Source organism: Gekko japonicus, unplaced genomic scaffold, assembly GCF_001447785.1.
Source record: "Gekko japonicus isolate JY-2015 unplaced genomic scaffold, Gekko_japonicus_V1.1 scaffold16, whole genome shotgun sequence".
Classification (NCBI taxonomy): Eukaryota; Metazoa; Chordata; class Lepidosauria; order Squamata; family Gekkonidae; genus Gekko; species Gekko japonicus.
In genome coordinates this window covers 2124330-2147547 of record NW_015169777.1, presented here as the reverse complement: position 1 = coordinate 2147547, position 23218 = coordinate 2124330, and the positions used below count along the sequence as shown (strand labels likewise).

Genomic DNA, 23218 nt, shown 5'->3' with positions numbered 1-23218 from the left:
CGGCGTACAATAATAATTTACAATAAAACAGATAAAATTCAACAATAAGATATAAAATGCAGATTAAATACAAGCGATATAGTGCAGATGGCAATCGTTGTAGGTGGCCCCGTATGACTATCCCAAAGAAAGTGCCAGTAATAGATGTTCAGTAGCTCATTCAGTTGGAGAAGACACTGATGCTGGGAAAGATTGAAGGTCAAAGAAGATTGGAATGGCAAAGGATGAGATGGTTAGACAGTGTCATAGATGCAATGAACATGAAATTGAGCAAACCTCAGAGGACGGCGGAAGACAAGAAGGCCTGGCGTGATCTGGTCCATGGGGTCGCAAAGAGTCAGACTCGACTGTGCGACTGAACAACAACAAAAGCTCGTTCAGTGGCAGCTCCTAATCGAAAGCTTAGTGGAAGAGTTTCGTTTTACAGGCCCTGCGGTACTGTAAGAGGTCCCGCAGGGCCCTGATGTCCTCCAGAAGCTCGTTCCACCAGTATGGAGCCGCCACTGAGAAGGCTCTAGATCTGGTAATAGCCAGTCTGGCCAGGGACAGTCAGGCGATGTTGAGTCCCCGACCTCAGTGCTCTCTGGGGAATGTGTGGGGAAAGGCAGTCCGTCAGTGTCCCGGTACCGGCCGGGATGTGCCTGGGGGCCTCCCGGCCCTGCCGGGAGAGAGATGCCACCACCCCGCAAGCAGCCCACCCATGCCTCCCCGGGAAGAGCGAGGGAGCAGTCTCGGGCCATGCCCGGAGGCCAGGCGTGCGCCATCGCAGCAGCTGCCACCCTCGACACTCCCAGGAAGCCGAGGGAAGGTGGGGCGGGGCCGGACACCTCGGCGTCTTTTCCTTTAGGCGGGGGCAGGGCCGGGCCGCTGGGGCCGCTGGGAGCACAGGGGGAAATAAAAGAAAGTGTGGAGCGATCCGATGAGGAGGCGCTGGGCTGGCTATGGCAGTGAGCTACGTGCGGCTTGTGAGAGAGAGAGCACGCAGCACGGGCAGACAGCCAGAGAATAGGCAGAACCCAGGCGGGCAAAGAAGGTGGTGCAACCTTCTGAGGAGTCCGCGTCTGAGGTGAACTCTGTCACTAAAGGACTTTTACCTTCCCGTCTCCTCATTAGCAACCCCAGCGACCCGGGGAGGGGTGGCCCCAACGCAGGTGGGGCGACAGAAAACATGGCTACTGGCGGTAGTCCCGGGCAGGAGCAGCAGAGGCGCCACAGTCAGGTAGGCATGGCCCTGGCCATATAGGGCTTTAAAGGTCAAAACCAGCACCTTGAAGCGAATCTGGTATGCTATTGGTAGCCAGTGCAGCTCCCTCAGCACAGGCCAGATGTGCTCTCGAATAGAGAGGCCCATCACCAGCCTGGCTGCTGCAATTTGCACCAGCTGCAGCTTCCGGATTTGGAACAAGGGCAGCCTCATGTAGAGAGCATTGCTGTAGTCCAATCTCGAGGTGACCATTGCATCACCGTTGCCAGGTCATTGCGTTTGAGGAAGGGAACCAACTGCCTAATCACCTGTAGATGGTAAAAGGCTGCCTTGGCAGTGGCTGCTACCTGGGCCTCCATTGTTAAGGTGGCATCCAGGAGCACTCCCAGACTCCTGACCCTCAACGCTGGCACCAATGGCACCCCATCGAAGGTCGGTAGTGGGATCCCTACCCCCGAGCCGCTCCAACTTAGGCACAAGAGGAGCAAGGAGCAAGGGCTGCTCTACAAATGTCCCAATCAAAATACCATGCAGGAATGTGTCAGGGAAAAAAAACAATGGCCCTGGAAGAGACAGTCAAGATAGGTAAAGGACACTGAACATTCATGTACCCAGGACAGAGTCTGATACTGTGTGCCAATCCACAAGGATGGCTTGTCTGAGATTGTATACAGGTCCTTCTTGGAGACTGCATGTCCAATACAAAGCAGTATTGGCTCCTTAGTAGACAGAGCAGCCAAGAAAACTCACATCTAATGTAAGAAAGTGCTCTGCTGTTAAAAGTCAGAAATAATATCATAAAGATAGTGTTGTAAGAGACAACCCTGGGCAGGGCACTGGACACCATAACACTGTGAATTTTCATGAATGGGGAGACATAGGTTAGAACCCACAATATGCCCATTCCATAGGTAGACGTGTGGCACACTAAAATCCCAGTTATGAAGGAAGCACCAGGGAAGTACAACAAGCAATAAGATAACAATGGGTTATACCCCTGTTTGGAATGATGCGGGAGAAGGCTTCAGCTTGGGCTGAAGGGGGAAAAAGTAGAAAAGAGATTGAGAAAGATGTTTTCAGAAATCTGTATTATTCATATTGGGAGGATAGACTTTTCTCCAATAAACATCCCTGGTAGAGATAGCACTCAAGTAAGCATCTGGTGTGCATGGTTGGATTTAATCAGGTCTCTCACATATGGGGATGGAACCATAACCCTGGCCATGCTATTCTATTGGCCCACACCTGTCTTTCAAAAGCCAATAAGAAACAGGAAAGTTCAGAATGTTTGAATCCTAACCAGCAGAAGCATGGTACAATTCCTGCTACAGCCTCAGTACTGACTTTTTCCCACTTAGAGGTACAAGATTTGGGAGTCAAGGAGTGGTAGTTGCCACCTGAAAAAATTGAGACTACTGATGCAGTGAGTTAAAAGAGCTGACCAAAATTACCAAAATCATCACCAGGATTTGCACCAGAATAATGAAAACACAACAAACTAATTTTGCACAACAAACTAATTTTGCAGCAGACCATGAGCAACTGGGAGACACACCCTCACAGCAAGGCCCCCAGACTATAGGAGAGGCATCAGAGATGGCACTAATTTACAGAGGCAAAAGGAGTGCCATGGGAAAAGAAGCAGAAAAATCAGGGCATCCCCTGAAGAGTGAAATTTATACCAAAAATCAAATTCTGTCATGCTGTCACATAAAGGTATGTAAAATGCAGGTGTGAAAGCCAAAAAAGGTCAACAATCTTAGTAAACTAAGGATCAACTAAATACTGAGAAAGGCTAAGGTAAAAACACTCTCAATTAAAAGAATAAAAAGGGGTTTCCTTCAAGAGGATCAACAACCAACCATCAACAGGCAAGGGAAAAGAAAACTTCCGATTTATGGCGGTGCGTTAGCAGACTCACCTCCCGGACCTCTCCGGGGGTGAAGCTGCGCTTCAGCCGAAGGAGGGGGTGCGCAGGCTCGTTTACCCCCCCAGGGACCCAGCGAAGGGACCCTGGCCATGGAACTTCCAAGAGGTTGCCTCTTTGATGGCGGAATGCCGGAGAATTGAGGCGCCTCTTCGTTCCGACGGTCCTCTGTGCTGTGAGACCGAATGGGCTTAGTGACGCTGACCGGGGCAAGCGCAGGAGATCGAGCGACATAAATGAAGTTGAAAGCGGGGTCGAATGACCAACTATGAACGTGAGTCAATGATTTAAAGCAATTTTAAAAGAAAAAGATAGCTCCCCACCCCAAAGAACAGGAAAAAGGCGAGCGGGGGAGGGACTCCTCCCACGTGCATGAACTTTTGAGCGAATGAAGGGGGGAGCGGAAGAAAACGCGAAGAAAACTGTTGAGAAGTACTCACCAAAGTGAATCTAAGCGGTCAAGCGCACATTCAGAGACTTTTAAAAAATTTGTGAAGGTAAACAATCGATAAAGATGGCGGGGAAGAAGGACAAAGAAAAACTTTTAAAAGCGAAACTAGAGAGCCCAAAACCGGAAGCTACCAGTGAGGTGGCGAAGGCTATAGCAGAGCACATGCGCCCTCTGCTGGAACATCTGAATAACTTCAAGGAACAGATGTCAATTGTAACCCAAAGTATTACTGCGCAACAAATGCAGATAAATGACATGCTGCAAATAATGAAGCAAAATACTGAGAAAGTAAAGGAAGTGGCTGCAACTACACAGAAGGTGAAGAAAAAAGTGCTAAAGCTGGAAAGAAAACAAGTCTCCATGGAAGATCAACTGCTACAAGTGCAAATGGAAAAGGCCAATATGATTATTCGCTTCCAGGGCATTCCAGAAGAATCGCGAGAGAATCTTAAAGAAGTTATGAGTGAACTGTTAGCCCCAGTGATGGAAATGAAGACAGAAGTGTTGCAGAGCGATATGGATGTGGTCTATCGATCATATTCAGGCTACATAAAGAAAAATAATCTGCCTGGGGAAATTGTCGTAAGATTCTCGAAGAAGTATGTGCGGGATGCAATTCTGAAAGCGGTTGCTGGAGTACCCCTAAAAGTAGGGGAGAATACTATCAGAACGCTAAAGGATATTCCATTTGAAGTAAGACAATGGAGAAAAAAATACAAAGAACTTGTGCTTTTTCTTCAGACAAATACAATTGGATACAAATGGCAATCAATCAATCAATCAATCAGTTTATTACGGTCAAAGACCCGTCAAACAGCATACAAAATCAAAAACAATCTCCAGGTTATCGAGAAGTGTTACAATTGCTGGCTAAGCGCCGTAACAATAAAATTCATTCATTCAAGAGAAGTGTTACAGAGAAGAGACATCATGAGGAGTATTAAGGAGGTGCTTACGCTTTATAATTGCAATAAAAAGAAATTTAGCAACCTTCCTTGATATTGCCATGGATTTGTCCTCCAGTAAGTATTTCAGCAAAAGTTCCTCAGACTGGATTACTGGTTGTCCTTGGAACCTAAATGACCTTATCAAGGGCATAATTAAAAGGGCTCTCTCTTCTGCATAATAGGAGCAATGAAATAATATATGGGGAAGGGTCTCTATTGACTCCGAGGGGCATGAGCATAGTCTCAAATGCCTGGGGATGCGTTGAAACCTTCCAAAAAGAACTGCAGATGGAAAAGTATCAAATCTGGCTCTGGAAAAGGCCCATCTGTGATTCGGGTTGGATATATTAGCTAAGTATAAAGGGGCAGACATAAAATTTTTGGAATTCAGAGATTTGAAAAGAGGCGGAAGTGCAGCATAAGATGTTTGTAGCTCAATATCTCTGAGGCGTTGGAAAACAATAGATTTTGCCCTGGCATAGCCGCTTTCCAAAAGTTGATACGGGTCTAGTCCTAAAGATCTCAGTTTATCAATGGCTCTAGTGAACCACTGAGGATAGGGCGATGCAGCCAATAAAAAAGGAAGTAACCCGGTGGGGAGAAGATGGGTTTTCAACCAAAAGCAGAGAGAATGCATCCAAATATTCAGTTCGACTGTATTGAGACCAGCTTCTTGTCTCACCATGACATTGGGAGTACATCTTGGAGTATTAAATAGGGATCTCAGAAATTTTGTTTGAACCAGTTCAAGCGCCTGAAGATTTGTGAATCGCATAATTTGTGTCCCATAACGCATTTGGGCTAAAACTTTAGCAGAAAAAAGTTTCAAGGCAGCTGGAATATAATGAGCACCATCTTTTCTGAAGAATCTTAATATAGCAGAAGCGGATCTTTCTGCGGAAACAGCCACTGATTTAATGTGAGCAGAGGGGTTACCGTTATATGCCAATGTAACCCCCAGATATTTAAAAAACTTAACTTGCTCAACATCGTTCCCCTTAATTTTCCAGATGTATTTTTTTGGCCTCTGATTGAAGCACATTATTTTTGTTTTGGAAAAATTGATTGATAACAGATTTTTCTGGCAGTGACTGGAAAAGGATGTAAGTGCTCGCTGTAGACCTATTCTAGTCAAAGATAAAAGAATTGTGTCGTCTGCATACATAAGAATAGGCACTTTATATTCGGAATTAAGTTTGGGAGCATGGACATCAATGGAACGCAAATCAGAAATAAGAGAGTTCACATAGAAATTAAACAAAAAAGGGGCTAACGGACAGCCCTGTTTGACACCCCTCCTTGACTGGATAGGTTTGGATAGTCTACCGTCCGAGGTATATTTTATCTGGAGAGTGTTATTGCTGTGGAGTTTTATTATCAACTGGAGAAGCCTTTTATCTATGGTGGTAGAATTCAATTTTGACCATAATGTCACACGGTCAATTGAATCAAAAGCTGCCTTCATATCGACAAAGGCGGCAAAAAGGGTTCCTTTTTGATGTTGTGAATATTTATATATTAGATAATCCAGCACCAGACAATGGTCAAGGGTTGAGCGGCCATGACTAAAGCCCGCTTGCTCAATATTAAGAATATGTTCGGTTGCCATCCAAGAACACAATTTGAGGCAAAGGTATTGGGAATATAGCTTGCAGATAACGTTTAACAGACTAATTGGTCTGTAGTTGTTTGGGTCAGATCTGTTGCCTTTCTTATATATGGGAATTATTATGGAAAGACCCCATTCAGTTGGAATTTGGCCTGATTGATCAATAAAAGTAAAAAGATTAGCCAAGATAGGGGCCCACCAATCAAGATTAGCCTTTAAAGCTTCAGCAGTGATAAAATCACTGCCTGGAGCTTTACCTTTTTTCAAGTTGTTAATTAGCTGTTCAATGTCCTGGACAGACACCGGATCCCAGGAGGGGATATTCTCAAGAGGGGTGGAAATAAACAAATCAGAATGATAGGCACTGAACAAAGTCGAATAGTGATTTTCCCAGAGTTTTGGTGGAATCTTACTGGCTGATACCTTGGAGAATTGACTATTGGAATTCGAAACCAGTTTCCAGAATTCTCTGCTATCTTTTGCCTTAGCAGCTTTGATCAAGGCCAACCATTTGGTTTGAGAGTCGGCTAACTTTTTGGCTCTCAAAATTGCCTTGTATTCTTTTTTCTTCTTTTGGATTTCAGCTGCTAGGATAGGATTTGGAGCACTTTGAAAAGCTTTGAAGATCTTAATTAGATTTGCCTTAGCCTGCCTGCAGTCCTTATCAAACCAGCTATTAAGCAAGATCTCCTTACATAGGCTATTTCCAGAAGGCATTACTTTCAAGATCAAAGATAAAAAAGAAAAGATTGACTCCTTTTTGAAATCTCAAGAATTCCTAAGGGTTCAGCTGGGAAGACCAGAGGATGGGAAAAAAGAAGAGGACAGCAAGTCTAGTTTTGAGCTGGACTTGCATTCTTCCGGAGAGGACTCTCTGTCAGAGCAAGGAGAAGCTGCTCCAAAAAGTCCTTATAAGCTGCGGAAGAGACAAGGAAAAGTAAAGGCTGAAGGACTCTGAATTGTGCCTTTGAGAACTTGAAGCTTGCTTACTGTTATTTTCATTACTATAGGTGTCAGTAGGCAGGATCACACTGTCAAAGACTTGAACTCCCTCAATTCTTTAATTGAAAAAGGATTTCTTTTTATACCCCCCTTTAAATCTGAATTCAACAGAAGTTACATTTGCACACCCAACGGTGGAGGGATTCTCTGTATGAAGGGTAGAGAGATGTATGAATAAATCAGACAAGCAAAACCTTTAAAGACTATAATTAACATAATTAGATTACCTGGACCTAATGTAGCACCACACTCTTAACAAATAAGGAGCACTCAAAATAATACCCCTTCTCCATCTCAGGTTGAGTAACAAACTGAATGGTTCCCTTAATGGGAAGACACATAACTTCCCCGAGGTGAGTAAGATGTTGGGCCTAAGTCCACAGCAGTCACAGATGTGAAACAGGAATTGTATGAAAAATGAGTGGCAGACAAGTCAGCCAACCACAGCATTGAAACTCTCTGTTGTACAGTAATCAACTAAAAGGATTAGACAAATGAGTATAAAGGATGTTTCACAAGTCTGCTATGGGAGACTTTTTTGTTGGGAATTCTGGGGAAAGAACTTGGCATTTCTGCCTGCAAGACCTGTGCAGTAGCCCTGAGACATCAGGTTATTGAAGGGGGAATAGAAGAGGTAGCTCCTAAGGATTTAACGCTGACCTTGTTCCTGCCCATTAGGGCATTACCCCTCTAAAACTGGACAATTGCAGGGTAAAACTGGTCTGTGCCCCAGAAATCCTAGGCAGGGTGACTAACCCCTTGTAAAAACTGGGCTGTGCATCAGCTAAAATAGTCAGAGGCTGTGATATACAGAAATATCTGAAAAAGTGAGCCAGGTGACCCAAAAGCTCATATTAAAATAAATACTGTTAAACATAAAGTGCCAGTGGATCTTTCCTTTACTGGGCACAGAAGCGGTCTGTCCTTGGAAAAGTTGAATGGCCTAAACTGTACTTTATCCAATGCTGTTTATCCTCCAGGGCAGGGTTAAAGAAGTGTCATGCTCCCTCAAAAGGGGATGATAGAAGGATCATAAGGACCTGATTAACAAGTTAAAGGGCCTTCACATCTACAGAGGATGAATTAGAGATGAAGAGCCATTTAATCTGCAAATAGCATAATTTAGGAATGACTCTAGAGACAAGGGAGAATTTCACATTACCATTTTAAAGCCGGTTTTAAGCCATTATTGATCTGTCTTGGAGTAAACCGATACAGGGCTGCCATTTCACACAAGCCTTTCCCCTACCGGTAAAGAGCCATCTCTGAAGCAGTTTGGCATTTCAGACTGCACCGCTTTTCCCCGCCCTTTTTCACCCGCGCGGGCAAACTTCGTCTTTTTTAAAATGGTCGTTTTAGAGCGCTATAGCGTTATAACGCAACACCAAAACAGCACTATAGTAACCCCATTGGAATGCCTGGACTCCACTGGAATATATGAGATGGCTACATCTGCCACCTGGAAACAAGTACCCCATTGGATACAGGCTCCAAGCGGGAGATCAGGGCATCACTGATTGGTGAGACAGATGTTGCTAACCCAGCCTGATGTGCACCCATCCATGCCAAGAGGCGATTGGCTGGGAAGTGACTGGCACAGAGCTGGGTCAGGTATAAAGGACAGGGAGGCAAGCCCCTTATCTTTGTGGGTTGAAGTTGGTGAGTGATAGGCTTATCTGGTTACAGTGGTTTTGTGTGACTGTGTGAGAGGCTACTGATCTATTAGTCATGGTCTCCATAACTGCCTTGTCGCAACCCATCACCTTCCCCTGACTCATCTTCGGGCATGGAAGGGTTAGCAACATCTATATCACCAATCACTGATGCCCTGATCTCCCGCTTGAAGGCTGTATCCAGTGGGGTACTTGTTTGCAGGTGTCAGATGTAGCCATCTCATGTATCCCAGTGGAGTCCAGGCATTCCAGTGGGGTTGCTATAGTGCTGTTTCGGCGTTGCGTTATAGCACTATAGCGCTCTAAAACAAACGTTCAAAAACAGCAATTGCCCGCGAGGGCAAAAAAGGGCGGGAAATCACACTTCAGAAATGGTACAAGAAATTGAAGACCGCTTGGAAGCAGTTTACAGGTAAAACGCTTCAGCCACGTTTCCTGAACGGGACAGAAGCATTTCTGTCTGAAAGTGAAAATATATTCCAGTAGGGAACCGTTACTAAAACGGTTCTGTCTGAAATGTCAGACCAGCAACCGTTAGGGAACCGTTCCTGTACCAGAATATATGGGCTGTCTGAAATTCCCCAGGCTGAGTTCAGTTGAAATAACATCTTCCCCCATGAGAAGCAGCAATGAGGCTGAGAACTCTGGAGAAAGATAGTGTCATTCCTTGGAAGGAAGGAAGAACTATGGTCAAAGTTTGCACAAACTTACATGGAAGCGACAGGAAAACTGTCTTCAAAATGCTTGGTTACCTCTACTGGAAAACAGAAACAGCTGAGGATCCCTAAGACAGCACATCTCCAGAGGCTGTTATGGAACTGAGAGGAGGGGCACAATGCTCAGGTGTGCCCTCAGGAAGGCTACAGCTCCAGGTTCCCCAGAGGTGGCAACAGCAAGCCATGCCTCCACTGTGAAATGAGAACTATGATGCCAACAGCCCCTTAGAGTTAATCCTTTAAAGAGTGCAGATTGGCTGCTGAAAATGTCAGTGTATTAGTCTTTAGAATAAGGTGGAATAGAGCGGGTTAACCTTTTGCAGAAAGCATTAGCAGAAGGCTCCTAGTGGCTGCTTTAGAGTCTAGAGTGATTGGAGCCAACAGAGGGACAGACAAAGGTGGGACTGAGCTGTCTCTGTGTCAGCCTGTGAACTAGGCATTAGTAAGAAGCTCAGTGTAAGGTTCTGACCTTGGAGCCAAGCTGAAGCAGTCACAATAGTCAAGCCATGTCTTATGCCAGGCTGGTGCCTTTCACAGAGAGCTACTGTGAATGGCAAGCTTAGGTGGGGAGCCGTGTTGGTCTGCAGTAGAAGAGTTCCCTCTGTTAGAACTGCAAGGCTCTATTAGGCCACGCCTCCAGAGGTCTCAGCTGAAGGCAAAGGGGAGGCAGGAGTATCTTCGGTCAGGTTGGCACATAGTCAAAGTAGCCCTGGATTAACCATTAAGCAGAATAAGCATGTGCTTAACGGCACCAAGGGAAGGGGGGGCACCTTGAGGATGAAATACTTTTTTTCAGTCATCCTTTCTGTTATGGCAATTCATAAGAAAATTATAGGCAGTGGAACCACTAGCACTGAGGGGGGGGGGGCAGCAGGAGGAACGATGCAACAAGACAGGCTGGATGCCTTGGCTGTGCTAAGTACAGAAGCAGATTTGTTGTGCCAGATTAGTTTTGAGGATGTGATCAAAGATTTTGCAATTAAAAAAAAAGGGTGAAAACTTTTAAAAGTATAAATAAAGTTGTAAGTAGGCAACAATAAGCATTATTTTGCATCTTTTGATCCATTTATATTGAAATGCTATATATCTTCAAGGTTAGAAAGCAATGGAATAAAAGATGTTTTGTTTCATGCAAATCAAATTTCTCCATTCAAATATCTTTTTTTAAAAAAATTGTCCACTAACACTGATGTCTGTTGAAAGACGATTTTCACAATGGAAACATATGCTCTCGAGATCACGTAATTTCAGTAGAAATAATATCAGATAATATTTTGCCTTATAATCTTTCAGAAAGTGATTAAAATAGTTTTCAATAAATTTTTGTATTTGCATTTTTGCCTTATAACTATGTTATTAAAAATGCATTAAAACATGTTGAAATTTTGCATTTTTCCTGTTGCTCTAGTTATAAGTAAATAATTTCTTATACTGATTACTGCTGTTTAGTGTTAAATATATTTTAAAAAGTTTATATTTAATATAGTTGTGGGGTCTAGCCTGGGGGATAGCCTGGAAGAAAACTGAATTTTTAAACTCTTATTAACCTCTTCAGCACTAACCTTTTCAGCACTTATTGAGTCTTAATGTCTTGTCAGTTAAGCAATGGAAGGGATGAGGCTGTGCTTAGGGCATCGGTTGGCGTTAATCTGGCCCTCTGAAAAAGAGCCACTCTGAATTCAAAGTTCTTTCAGATGTGAGTCTCCAGGAGTCTTACCTCAGAAATGAGAGTGTCCCTGTAGGGGGACATGTAGGGGGACATAGGGCTAGCCTGAAAACTTCCACAAATTCATATCATGCCTTTAGGGTAAACTGATGACCGAAAGAGCAAGTAGCTGTATGGTATGATTCCCAGAGCAGGGAATGCACACAGAATGGATGTTTATCAGCATCCTTTTAAAGCCAGAGTCAGCACAATCCTAAAGAGGACCCTTTTGAGCCATAACAAGAAAGCTGAAAAAACAGAAACATTTCTTCTTTAGATGTAGTTTTATTCCTCACTGCAATGAAGATTGATGATGATAAAATGTCTAAGAGAAAAGAAGTCTCCTCAGCCTAAGGAATGAGGTGAGGGGAAAAACAGAGAACAGCAATGGAGATCCTCCCTCTGTGGTGGCAAAAAAGTGAACCCAGAGAGTAGTGTTCTTCCTCTCACTCATGTCACCATTTTGGTGAGAAAGCGCCAAGGGAAGTGGGGCAATCCTAGCCTTCTAGAAAGCTCTGGAAATCTTTCCCATGACCAACCTGCATATGCACAACCCTAACGTGTGCCTGCACAGAAGCTGCACTGATGAACCAGTAATTAACAGAGTAAGGCAAACTGGGATTATTGTCCCAAGCTCCACAGTCTGAGGGATCCCATACTTTGACATCATAGTGTCAGACGTAATACTTTCCTGCCAACCCTGCCTTTACCAGACTGCAACAGTGACTTGGCTTACCAAGAGACAGCTGGGAGGGGGCTGGTGAACAACAAATCTTGCTAGGGAGCCACCAAAAGGAGAAAGACTCAGCTGCCAAACAGCCAGGGTAGAGTCAGCTGGGAGAAAGTGGCATGAGTCACAGGAAAAGCTTGTGCAGTGGGTGGGATGTCACAGTATTATAATGGGTTGGATCCAAATAGCTTTTTTACTTGATCTCATCCAGTTCTCCTACAGGCCCTATCCCACATGGCTTTCTACATACAGGAGTTAGGATCCCTGGAATAATGTTTTTCGTGGTCAAAGAGGATGCCCTCCTCCTTTTTTCACCAGAAATAAAACTCGTTGATCCAACCCAATGTCAATGCCAGGTGTCAGGATGGACATGCCTGCCTCCTTTGCTGGATTCATTCAGGGTATGGACAAACAGGAATGGGGAAGGCGGGATCCAAATAGATTAATTTGCACCAGGCCCTACAGACCCCTAGGGATGGTTTTGGCAACTTATCAGAGCCCTCTGCTTAAAGCAAAATTTCATACCTTTCCCAATATCATAGTCATTCCCAGGAGCTGTCCAGGACAAAAGGAATTCATCATCTTCTAACTGCGCTTCAAGGTCAGTGATTTTACAGGGTGGAAAGACATCTGGAGGAGGACTTGAACCACTTGGAGGAGCTCCTGCCAGTACAAAAGAACCTCCTGATGCAATTCTGCTGAAATTTCCAATGTCTGGTTGGATTTCATCCTCACTGACTTCAGGTCTTGGCATGTTCATTTTTATTACACCTATCAAAAAAGGCCAAAAGAGATGTATTTTAATGTGTGACAAGAAGTGAGTTTCTAAACCATCTCCTTAATCTGATAGCCTTTATTTGCTTTTGCACAGAAGGTCTTTGAAGATAATAAGACAAAAAAATCTTATTGTTTCCCTTTTTAATCTATACATGATTTTAATCTATACATGTGTACATGAATGGGTCTAATGACATCTATTCTTCTCACCAGATCAGCACTCCACACTATTCCATACTTTGTAATACCCATGGTTTTAGAAATTGCAAAGCAAAGACAATTTGACCAGTGAGACGTTTGTGTCTCCGTAGAGACATGCATTTCACATTTTCAGTATCATTATGAGAAGGTAACCCATTCCTTTACATTTTACATAGACAACAATGTTATTTCACAATGAATTCTTACCATTTTCTACATATCCTGGCACATACAGAGCTTGACTATATCTACGGACACGTCTGACAGTCTTATCTTTCCCTTGGACACGTATTTTTATGTTGTATCTTCCATCTCCATTGAAAGATGTGAAATATCTTGAGTAGATTCCATCATGCTTGAGAATGTCAGCACCTTGATATAGTAAATATTAAGAATTTCTTTTTTTAATTATTTTTTTAAATTTTATTTTTATTCTTTTACTTGAAAGTATACATAAACACAAATGGAGGAAATGAAGTTTCAAACAATACATGCACTACACTGTGTGTCCATCAAAGATATGTAAACAGTATCCACTATAATTATCACATCCACCGTGAGCCGGGGCGGGTTACAAGTTTAACTCATGGTGACCGGATTTAACTACATTTAGGCCCATTAGAACTAAAATCTGCCCTCCTCCTTTCCACCCTTGATCAGAATACTCCTCTTATTCAGGAACCGCAGATATCACAGGCATTATAAGAACAGCCATCTATGATAGATGTGGTTTGTAGGTAATATCTCGTGATTCGTCAAATAGACCATTACTGACGTCCAAAATCTTCCAAATTTTAGCTGCGATGTGATGTTATGCGCCTGAGCCCCCTGATTCAAATTGTTAATTTTCGCCATGACGAACTGTTCCCACAGCTTGTCATGCCATAGAGATAAAGTTGGAGGGTCTGGGGACTTCCACTGCGCGGCTATTGTAAGTTTGGCCGTTGTTAACAGAAGCGACTTGAGGTGTCTTTTGTCTTCCTTTGTAGAGTCGTCCCATTTGTTCAGTAACATCGTTTCCGGTTTAAAGGAGATTTTTTTGGGCTGTCATTTCCCTCATGCGTAGAGTTATCTCCTTCCAAAATTGGTGGATTACTGGGCAACTCCACCAGCAATGAATATAAGAGCCTACCTGCCCACATCCCTTCCAACACTTAGCGTTATTGGAATTGCTGATTTTGCTCAATTGCAATGGGGTCATGTACCACCTCGTGACCAGTTTGAAGTGTTGTAGTCGAAGATTAAATATTGCAGTTTTGTTCATTGGAGAGGCCCATATTATCCCCTAGTCTTCATCCTCCCATTGCTGACCGAGGTCCTCTTCCCATCGGTGTTGGTAACTCAATCTCACTTGATTTCCTGCTATCGCTATCGCCTTGTAGATTTTAGATAGGATCCCTTTTGGTGTAACAGGGTATAATTTGATGATCCTCTCCAAAGGTGTTAATTCCCTCTAGAAAGAATTTCTAAATAAAAAATCTTACTGCTGATTATTTTTTAAAAATCATACAATAAGTTCATGTCATCTGCTTGCATTTTCATAGATAAAAACTGAATTCTGGGGAGTCATATGTTTGCTAAAAGCTAATCTATTAATATACTTTGATGTATTAATATTTGTGTGCACTGCTATTTGTTGCAATTATAACCACGACAGCAAGTCTGGACAAACCAGTGTATTCTATCAAGCTGGATGTACATTAAGACGGGTTATTGGCTGGCAATCCTTGGACCAATCATATGTATCTACTAGGCATTTTAGCTGAAGAACACTGTCCAACACAATAAGTGAATAGCGCAAAAAAGGACAGTGAATCTATGCTGTCAGGCAGTGCCCATACTGGCTTGAACTCCTGGGCCTGGGTCACCTCTAGCATAATTTTGCGGGGAGATTCAACAACTTCTGTATCTTGAGATGATGGGGTCACCAGGGGTCTTCTCTCCAACTCTGGGTCTCTCCAGAGCATACTGGAGAACATCTGGGCACCTTCTCCTTGGCACTACTGGGGCTGTTGCTGGCTTCCCTCCCAGCATTATCACTGCCCCTGCTGGGACATCCCCTGCTGGCAGCACAAAAAGACCAATGATGTTGGGCTATTTGGGGAGCTTTGTTATGCCCGTCCTCAACAACCATGATTACAAGAATGGGGTTTTCATTCCTGGGCACATGCTAGAGAATTCTTAAGGAGAAATAACCATTAAGTAACAGTTAAGTAACTATAACTAATAAGAATCTTTAACTTGAAATTTTCATGGCTAGTGTCATAACAATCTTTAATTAAAAATTTTGGGCTTGTATGCCATGTTTGATTATTAAAAACTTATCTCTTTAGACATTTCACCCATAATAACAGAAACAGTCTTTGAGCATATCCAGTATGATTCCCCTCAATGACAGGCTCCCCCCCAATACAGATGTGAGCACTCACACATATACATGTGTACACTGTGTCGTAATAGGTGATTTTAACTACCCACACATTGATTGGGTCAATATGTGTTCTAGTCAAGAGAAAGAGATTGAGTTTCTAGACACTCTAAATGACTGTGCTATGGAGCAGATGGTCATGGAACCTACCAGGGGAGAGGCGATCCTTGATTTGGTCCTAAGTAACACTCAAGACCTGGTGAGAGATGTAAAAGTGATTGCACCGCTTGGGAACAGTGATCATAATGTTGTTGAGTTCAACATTTGTACAAATAGGGAATTGGCCAAAAAGACTCACACAACCACTTTTAACTTTAAAAGGGGTAATTTTTCTGATATGAGGGGACATGTGGGGAGGAAACTGAAGGGAAAAGTAGAAAGGGTCAAAACCATTGGGGAAGCTTGGAAACTGTTTAAAACTACAATTCTAGAAGCTCAAAAAAAATATATTCCGCAGGTTAGGAAAGGCACAAACAGGTATAAGAAAAAGCCTACATGGTTAACAAACAAAGTAATGGAAGCTGTAAAAGGTAAAAAGGATTCCTTTAAGCGGTGGAAAGCTAGTCACAGTGAGGCTGATAAAACAGAACACAGGCTATGGCAAATAAAATGCAAGTCTGTGGTCAGGCAGGCAAAAAGGGAATATGAGGAGCATATAGCAAAAAATGTAAAGACCAACAATAAAACTTTCTTCAAATACATTAGAAGCAGGAAACCAGCCAGGGAGGCAGTGGGGCCCTTGGATGACCAAGGGGTAAAAGGAGTACTGAAGGATGATAGGGAAATGGCTGAGAAGCTAAATGCATTTTTTGCCTCCGTCTTCACTGTGGAAGATGAGAGGTGCTTGCCCACTCCAGAGCCGCTGAGTTCGGGAGGGGTGTTGAAAGACCTGAGTCAGATTGAGGTGACGAGAGAGGAGGTCCTAAAACTGATAAACAACTTAAAAACTGATAAATCACCAGGCCCAGATGGCATACATCCAAGAGTTCTGAAAGAACTCAATTGTGAACTTGTGGATCTCCTGACAAAAATATGTAATCTCTCCTTAAAATCAGCCTCCATTCCTGAGGACTGGAAGGTAGCTAATGTCACTCCCATCTTTAAAAAGGGTTCCAGAGGAGATCCGGGAAATTACAGGCCAGTCAGTCTGACGTCGATACCGGGTAAATTGGTGGAAACCATTATTAAGGAAAGAATTAGTAGGCACATAGATGAACAAAACCTATTGAGGCAGACTCAACATGGGTTCTGTAAGGGAAGATCTTGTCTCACTAACCTGTTAATGTTCTTTGAGGGGGTGAACAAACATGTGGACAAGGGGGATCCAATAGATATTGTTTACCTTGACTTCCAGAAAGCTTTTGATAAAGTTCCTCATCAAAGGCTCCTAAGCAAGCTCAAAAATCATGGGATAAAAGGACAAGTCCTTTTATGGATCAAAAACTGGCTAATTAATAGAAAACAGAGAGTGAGTATAAATGGGCAGTTCTCCCAGTGGAGGGGTGTAAGCAGTGGGGTACCACAGGGATCAGTACTTGGTCCACTGCTTTTTAACTTGTTCATTAATGATTTGGAGTTGGGAGTAAGCAGTGAAGTGGCTAAATTTGCGGATGATACGAAGTTGTTCAGGGTGGTGAAAACCAGTGAGGATTGTGAGGCACTCCAAAGGGATCTGTCAAAGTTGGGCGAGTGGGCGTCAACATGGCAAATGGGGTTCAATGTGGCCAAGTGCAAGGTGATGCACATTGGAGCCAAAAATCCTAACTATAAATACACGTTGATGGGGTCTGAACTGGCAGAGACAGATCAAGAGAGAGATCTTGGAGTTGTAGTAGATAACTCACTGAAAATGTCGAGACAGTGTGTGACTGCAATAAAGAAGGCCAATGCTATGCTGGGGATTATTAGGAAGGGTATTGTAAACAGATCAGCTTCAAGAGGGAATTAGATAAGCATATGGAGCAGAGGTCCATCAGTGGCTATTAGCCACAAGGTATAGATAGGGACTCTGGGGCAAGTGATGCTTTTCATCTTGGTGCTGGGGGGGGGGTCAACAGTGGGAGGGCTTCTAATGTCCTGGCCCCACTGGTGGACCTCCTGATGGCACTGGTATTTCTGGCCACTGTGGGATACAGAGTGTTGGACTGGATGGGCCTTTGGCCTGATCCAACATTGGCATCTCTTATGTTCTTATGTTCTTATATGCACACTTAGAATGAAGAAGTAAAGATTATATATTGATGGTAATGCCATCTCTCTCTTTAGAAATGAAGCACTGACTCCACCTCCATTGCCACAAGTAAGTACCAGCAAATACATACAATTTGTACCAGCCTGTCGAGATCAGGCTAGGCTGGGGTTATACAGGTCACTACAACAAAATGATTTGCAGTAATAATAATGAAATAAAATGAATAATAATATTAATGGCCAGGAAAGAAACATAGACTGTGAAAAATGCCTTTTATATAACTTCATACATATAATCGTGCCAGTAAAAAAATATCAAATTCCAACATACTGTTTCATCACGAGAGCCAGCATGGTGTAGTGGTTAAATTGTCAGACTAGGATATGGGAAATCAAGGTTTGAATCCCCATTTGTGCCATGTAGGTTTGCTGGGTAACTTTGGGCCAGTCACATCACTCTCAGCCTAGCCCTGACCTGGATAGCCCCAGGATTCTCAGATCTTAGAAGCTAAGCAGGGCTATGACTTGACAGCAAAATAAATTCCATCACATCCCTCCTGTTCTGAGTAGGCAATTCTATTCTCCATTTTGAGGCCCAAGAGCTAACCATCCCAAGCATCTACAAGGCATTTTTGACAACTTGGAGTTTGCCTTTGTACTAACTTTTACTAACCAACACTAGACAAAGCATCACAAAATAGTGATTGCAAGCTTCACCAGATGGAGTGTTAAGAAACACACTACCCCACAAAGAATCCTCCATTGTTTCCAAAGGATTGAAGTCAGACTAGAAAATCTCTGCTGTAGAAACTGAAGGGGGGGATTTTTGCAAGCCCAGCAGAACCAGTGCAATGTACAGAGTATTCAGCATTACCACTGCAATCCCAGGGTGCTCAGCAGAACCCAGTGCCATTGTGGCAATGCCAGCTCAACAGGACTGATGTCAAACACAGAATCACAATCCAAGCAAGGGGGGGTTGGAAGCCCAGCAAAATCAGTGCAATGTACACTGCCTAGCAAACCCAGTGCTTTCTGTTCATAATATTAACAAAGGTTTGCTACTATATAGCTCTTAAATACATTCTGTCACCAAGCAGGATAGGAGTGAGAAGAACTTGAGACCAAGAAGTGAAAATAAGGGGGACATGGAAAAATTAGTTGAAGGAAGACAGAAATGAATGAGAAAAATATGGAAAAGAGGATAGAGAAATTAAGAGAGGAAAAGGCTGTTTTATCTTGCTGCAACACCTAACTACCGCTTTGCAATAATTCAGCAGCAAGTTAGCTCTGAGCACAGGAATTTAGCTCAGGGTTTTCAGTACAAGGACTAAGCTCACACAGTTTCTCTCCCCAAAACATCTACTCCTGGTTTGCTTTCCCACCACCATCTTCCTTTCTCCCAACAGTTGCTTATCAATAAATTAAAGGAATGGCATGAAGTTGTACATGAAGTACTTCCCCTGAAATCAAGGTTTAGGAATACTAATTTGCAGAAAGAAGGAAAGAAGGGGAAAAAACAGATTTAGTCTTCAATTTCCATGCTGTGTGCTAGCAGAAGGGGGGGGGGGATAGCATGAACCTAAGGATTTTGAAGGTTTGTTCCTGTAATGGCAAATCATTATGTTTCTCATTACATAGAATGCCAGTACATACTCAATATAAAGCAGCTTCATATTTACTCACTTACTTCATTTATAGCCCATCTTTCTCAATGTAGAATGGAAGTAATTCAATCAGGCCGCATAAAACATTCAAAAAGCAATGCAACAGGATTAGCATTACAAAATCAGGCAGCAATGCAAACAAAGTCTTAAAAGATGACATATCTTAAACAATGCAAAAAGCAGAAAACAACATTCTAAAGTGTATGCTATAATGAATATTTCGAAGTGTACTTACCTGAACCAGTGTCATAAAGTTCTAATTCTACAACAGTGCCAGATGCTGGTTCAACAGTGGCTGTGACATTTGCACCAATAACAGGCAAAAAACCCTGACTCACTTCTGCATAAATGATCATTGGATTAGGGTAGTTATTGGTATCTTTATTCAAATAGGACTTCACAGTCACTGGAGGCACAGTCAGAGACGCAGCTCGAGTGGTGACTGTCATCGATATGACTTGAGCTCCTGCTGTGTGTGTACTTTGGATTGCATAACTCCAGTCTCCTGCCTGCAAATCAAAGTTTTGTAATCACATCATCAGTCTCGAAGGCATTTTTTTAATAAATTCAGCTTGTTTTTCATTGCATACTATGTTTGACAAGAATGAGGTGATTTTTTTTAAAGGCACTAGGAGTCGTGGGTAGCAGAGTCACATTGGAAGGGCATGGGACAAACTAGGGGATGAAAGCTTGATTCCCACTGGTAGGACTCCATGATGGTATTCTCTGATCTACACTGATATTCAGCCCCCTAATCTCTGTGTTTCCGCCTGATCTTTATCCTATGAACAAAATTACAGAATAGGGTCTTGCTTCTCCTCCTAATCTTGTTCTTGACTGGTCCATATCAACTGTTCTGTTTCTACTCTTTGCTTTCGGTAGAGATTGCTGCTGATGAAGAAAAGGAAGAAGAGTTACCCTAAGGAGTCTCAGAGCAGCTTACAATCACCTTCCCTTCCTCTCCCCACAACAGGTACCTTGGGAGGTAGGTGGGGCTGAGAGAGTTCTCAGAGAACTGTGATTGGCCCAAGGTCACCCAGCAGGCTTCATGTGGAGGAGTGGAGAATCAAACTCGGTTCTCCAGAGTAGAGTCCACCACTCTTAACCACTATACAATGCTAGCTTTCAAGACTGCTGCAGGACTGTCCACATTTTGAATCAGATCTTCCTTTCATTGAAATAGTATTCTAGATTCTCAGGATTGCTTTTATAATCTGTCTATTCAGATAAATACTATGGACTGCCAAACTGCATCTAAAACTATTCTATTAGAGTTCAGTTTAGGAAAGATAAAATAGTATACTAACCAGTCAAATATAATGTAAACTGCAATTTCAGAAAAGATCCTGAGTGAATGACTTTAGAAGAACTCATTACAGCCCCTGTGATACCTTCCGGTTATATACTCTTTATATACTCTAGAGTTCAACTCTTCAGAGTTTCCTGCACTAAAAAGTTTTGCAAGAGACTGGTCCACATTAACTGATTTTGAAAGTGATTTCTTAATCATTAGTATTGTAACATCACAGCTGATTTATAAACAGGACACTATCTTGCTTTGTGCAATGGAAGACAGTTTTTTCCTGAGTTCAAATCCTGTCAGCAGATGGAGACCATGAAAATGGACATCACTGTCTCACATTCTCAAGTCCTTACTCACACAGCTGAAGACTATCAGGCAAAATTTTAGCCAGTGAAATCTTTTCATCATGAAGATACTAAAATAGGGAAAGTTGTTCCAGCTGTATTTATGTATGTTAGGTGGCTGTTGAGAATACAAAATATGTCTCAGAAGAAAAAGTGGCAACTTCCAAGTCATAATTAAATTATGTCTCTCAGTCTACCTCAGAAGAGGATAAATAGAATAACACCATAACTTCTTACAAATGTGACAGATAAAACAAGGAGGTAGCCCACTCACCTGTCTTTCCTCACTGAGAGGCACACCACTGGCCCATGAGAGCAGTGTTTTTTTGCCATTAGAAATAAATGCAATAATTAAAGTTCACTGCAATCTCCAAGTCTTATAAAGTTTCCTCCTGCATCTCTGTATGATATGCCACTCTAGGAGCTGAGCTCTTGATAGGAAACTCCAGGCATATGTCTGATAAAACGTTCTCATGACAGCCATGAGGATTTTACAATGTGTGAATTAGCCATTTAGCTAGGTGAAGTTTGGGAAAACCAACTGTAGGCATTTCATGAATGTTGTGAGCAACCTTAAGCAGCTTTCCTTTCTCAGTATGTCCCAAGTGATCACTAGCATAAAAGGGAGCTTATCCCTGGGTGGGGGGGATAAGCTTCAGGGGAGCTGGCAGAGACCCAGATAGCTGCTCTGATAGCACTCCAGCATAAGTTCTGAAACCTGAATTATGAATGGCTGTAGCGCATAGCCCCAGTTTAGGTGAAAGAACTGTTACAGGATGCTTCAGCTAGGGCTCTGGTTACTGCTAATGCTGCCTAAGTAGAGTTACAGCCTTCTATGTCAATTGAAGTCAATGAGCATGGAAGGCTATAATTTAGGATCAATGAAATCTCAGAGGCACACTTGGTGGAGCTGTCACTTTAGCTGCAGAAAATTTTGTTGGGAAAGCTGCTATTCCATTTGCTCCACAAGGCAGGTCTGCCTATTTCCTCAAAGGAAGAAGCACATCTATTCCTTACTATCTCTGTAGGGCTGTAGAGAGAAGCCATGCATCTTTCGCCCAACGGGAGATGACTTCCCTCCCTATTTGCATTCTGGTATTGGATAAGTGCTCTTTGAGGTGCCCAGAGAGAGATGCTGTTCCTGTTCCTGGTTTGGCTTTTGATCTGTCTTATGATTTTATTTTACTTCCCCAATTCTGTTACTGCTTGCACTTCTGTAGTTTTAGTTTTAATCAGTATGGCTTGTTTTTATTTGTTGAGAGCCATCTTGTGGGTTTGATAAATTGAAATATGAGACTGAAATATTTCAAGCTCAACATTTTAAAAAACACAGGTTTTACCTCTGCAGTTCCATTGATCTTGAGTCGAGCCATATGGAGATTGGTATTATCAATGACAAAGTCCGTTTGCCTGTATTTTCTCCCTTTTGGATCAGTCAGGAATATTCCAGGTGGGTACACACTGACACTCCAAGTAACTATGAAGTAAGTGTCATTTCCCACAGTTTTATCAATTGACACAGTACCATCCAGCCAGTCCATGGGTTTGATGTTCTGACCTTTGCTTTCAAGCTGTTGGGAAATGAGAAAAGTATCATATAGCATGAAAAGTTTTACAGACTTGATAAGGTTTATTTCATTTCTTAGAGGGTAAAAAAGTCAGTACACTGCCTAGGAAGTCTCTTCACAGTGGATAGTTGTGGTGGTAGACAAATACTTAATGCTCTGGCAGGTATAAATGCTGCTACCTCCTTGAGAACATTGGTCTGGAATCCTGTAACTTCTCATAGCTAAACACATGAAGGTAGGTCAAAGGGCAGCAATATTTAACAGACAGGAGTAATGGCAGCTTCATCATAACAACACTAGGCATAAGCTGCTATGCTCTGCACTACTCAAAATAGATCATGACCAGTCTTCTTCTGCGTTAAATACATAGTCCACTGGAGGGAAAATATATAATTTGTCAGTATGTTTCAATTGCACATTAATAAGAAATTAATTTCATTTATGAGACATCTGTTAAAAGTAATATGTACATAGCTAGAACAAATTCTGACCAAGTAAAATCAGTCATCACTAATAAGAGGCTAAGACTGAAAGCAAAACATCAGTCATTGGGCAATTCTGCATTGGCTTTTCCTTCCCTTGTTTTACCAAACCCATGCTGGAACAGAAATTCCCCTCTGCATTGCATGCTGCTTTCACTTTTTTTGATCATTGGGTTTTATGGTAACATCTGCATAGATTTATGGCCATTCAGGGGTGACTTTGCAGTCAGTATGGTGTTGCCCCAGGGTATTTGAATGTGGTTTTGAGCTGCACCTTTTCCACAGTGTTGAGAAAAT

At 42.6% G+C, this 23218-nt stretch overlaps 1 protein-coding gene across 1 annotated transcript in view; it reads right to left on the bottom strand.

Annotated features, from left to right (window-relative positions):
- The window catches only part of LOC107115082 (epithelial chloride channel protein-like), a 63973-nt gene that overhangs the window by 13828 nt on the left and 26927 nt on the right, over nucleotides 1-23218 (bottom strand). Inside the window, exons 10-13 of the mRNA XM_015416683.1 lie at nucleotides 22212-22442; nucleotides 19460-19733; nucleotides 13150-13314; nucleotides 12490-12735 (exon numbers count right to left, since the gene is read on the bottom strand). Coding sequence (XP_015272169.1) covers nucleotides 12490-12735; nucleotides 13150-13314; nucleotides 19460-19733; nucleotides 22212-22442 — 916 coding nt within the window. The remainder of the gene's footprint in view (nucleotides 1-12489; nucleotides 12736-13149; nucleotides 13315-19459; nucleotides 19734-22211; nucleotides 22443-23218) is intronic.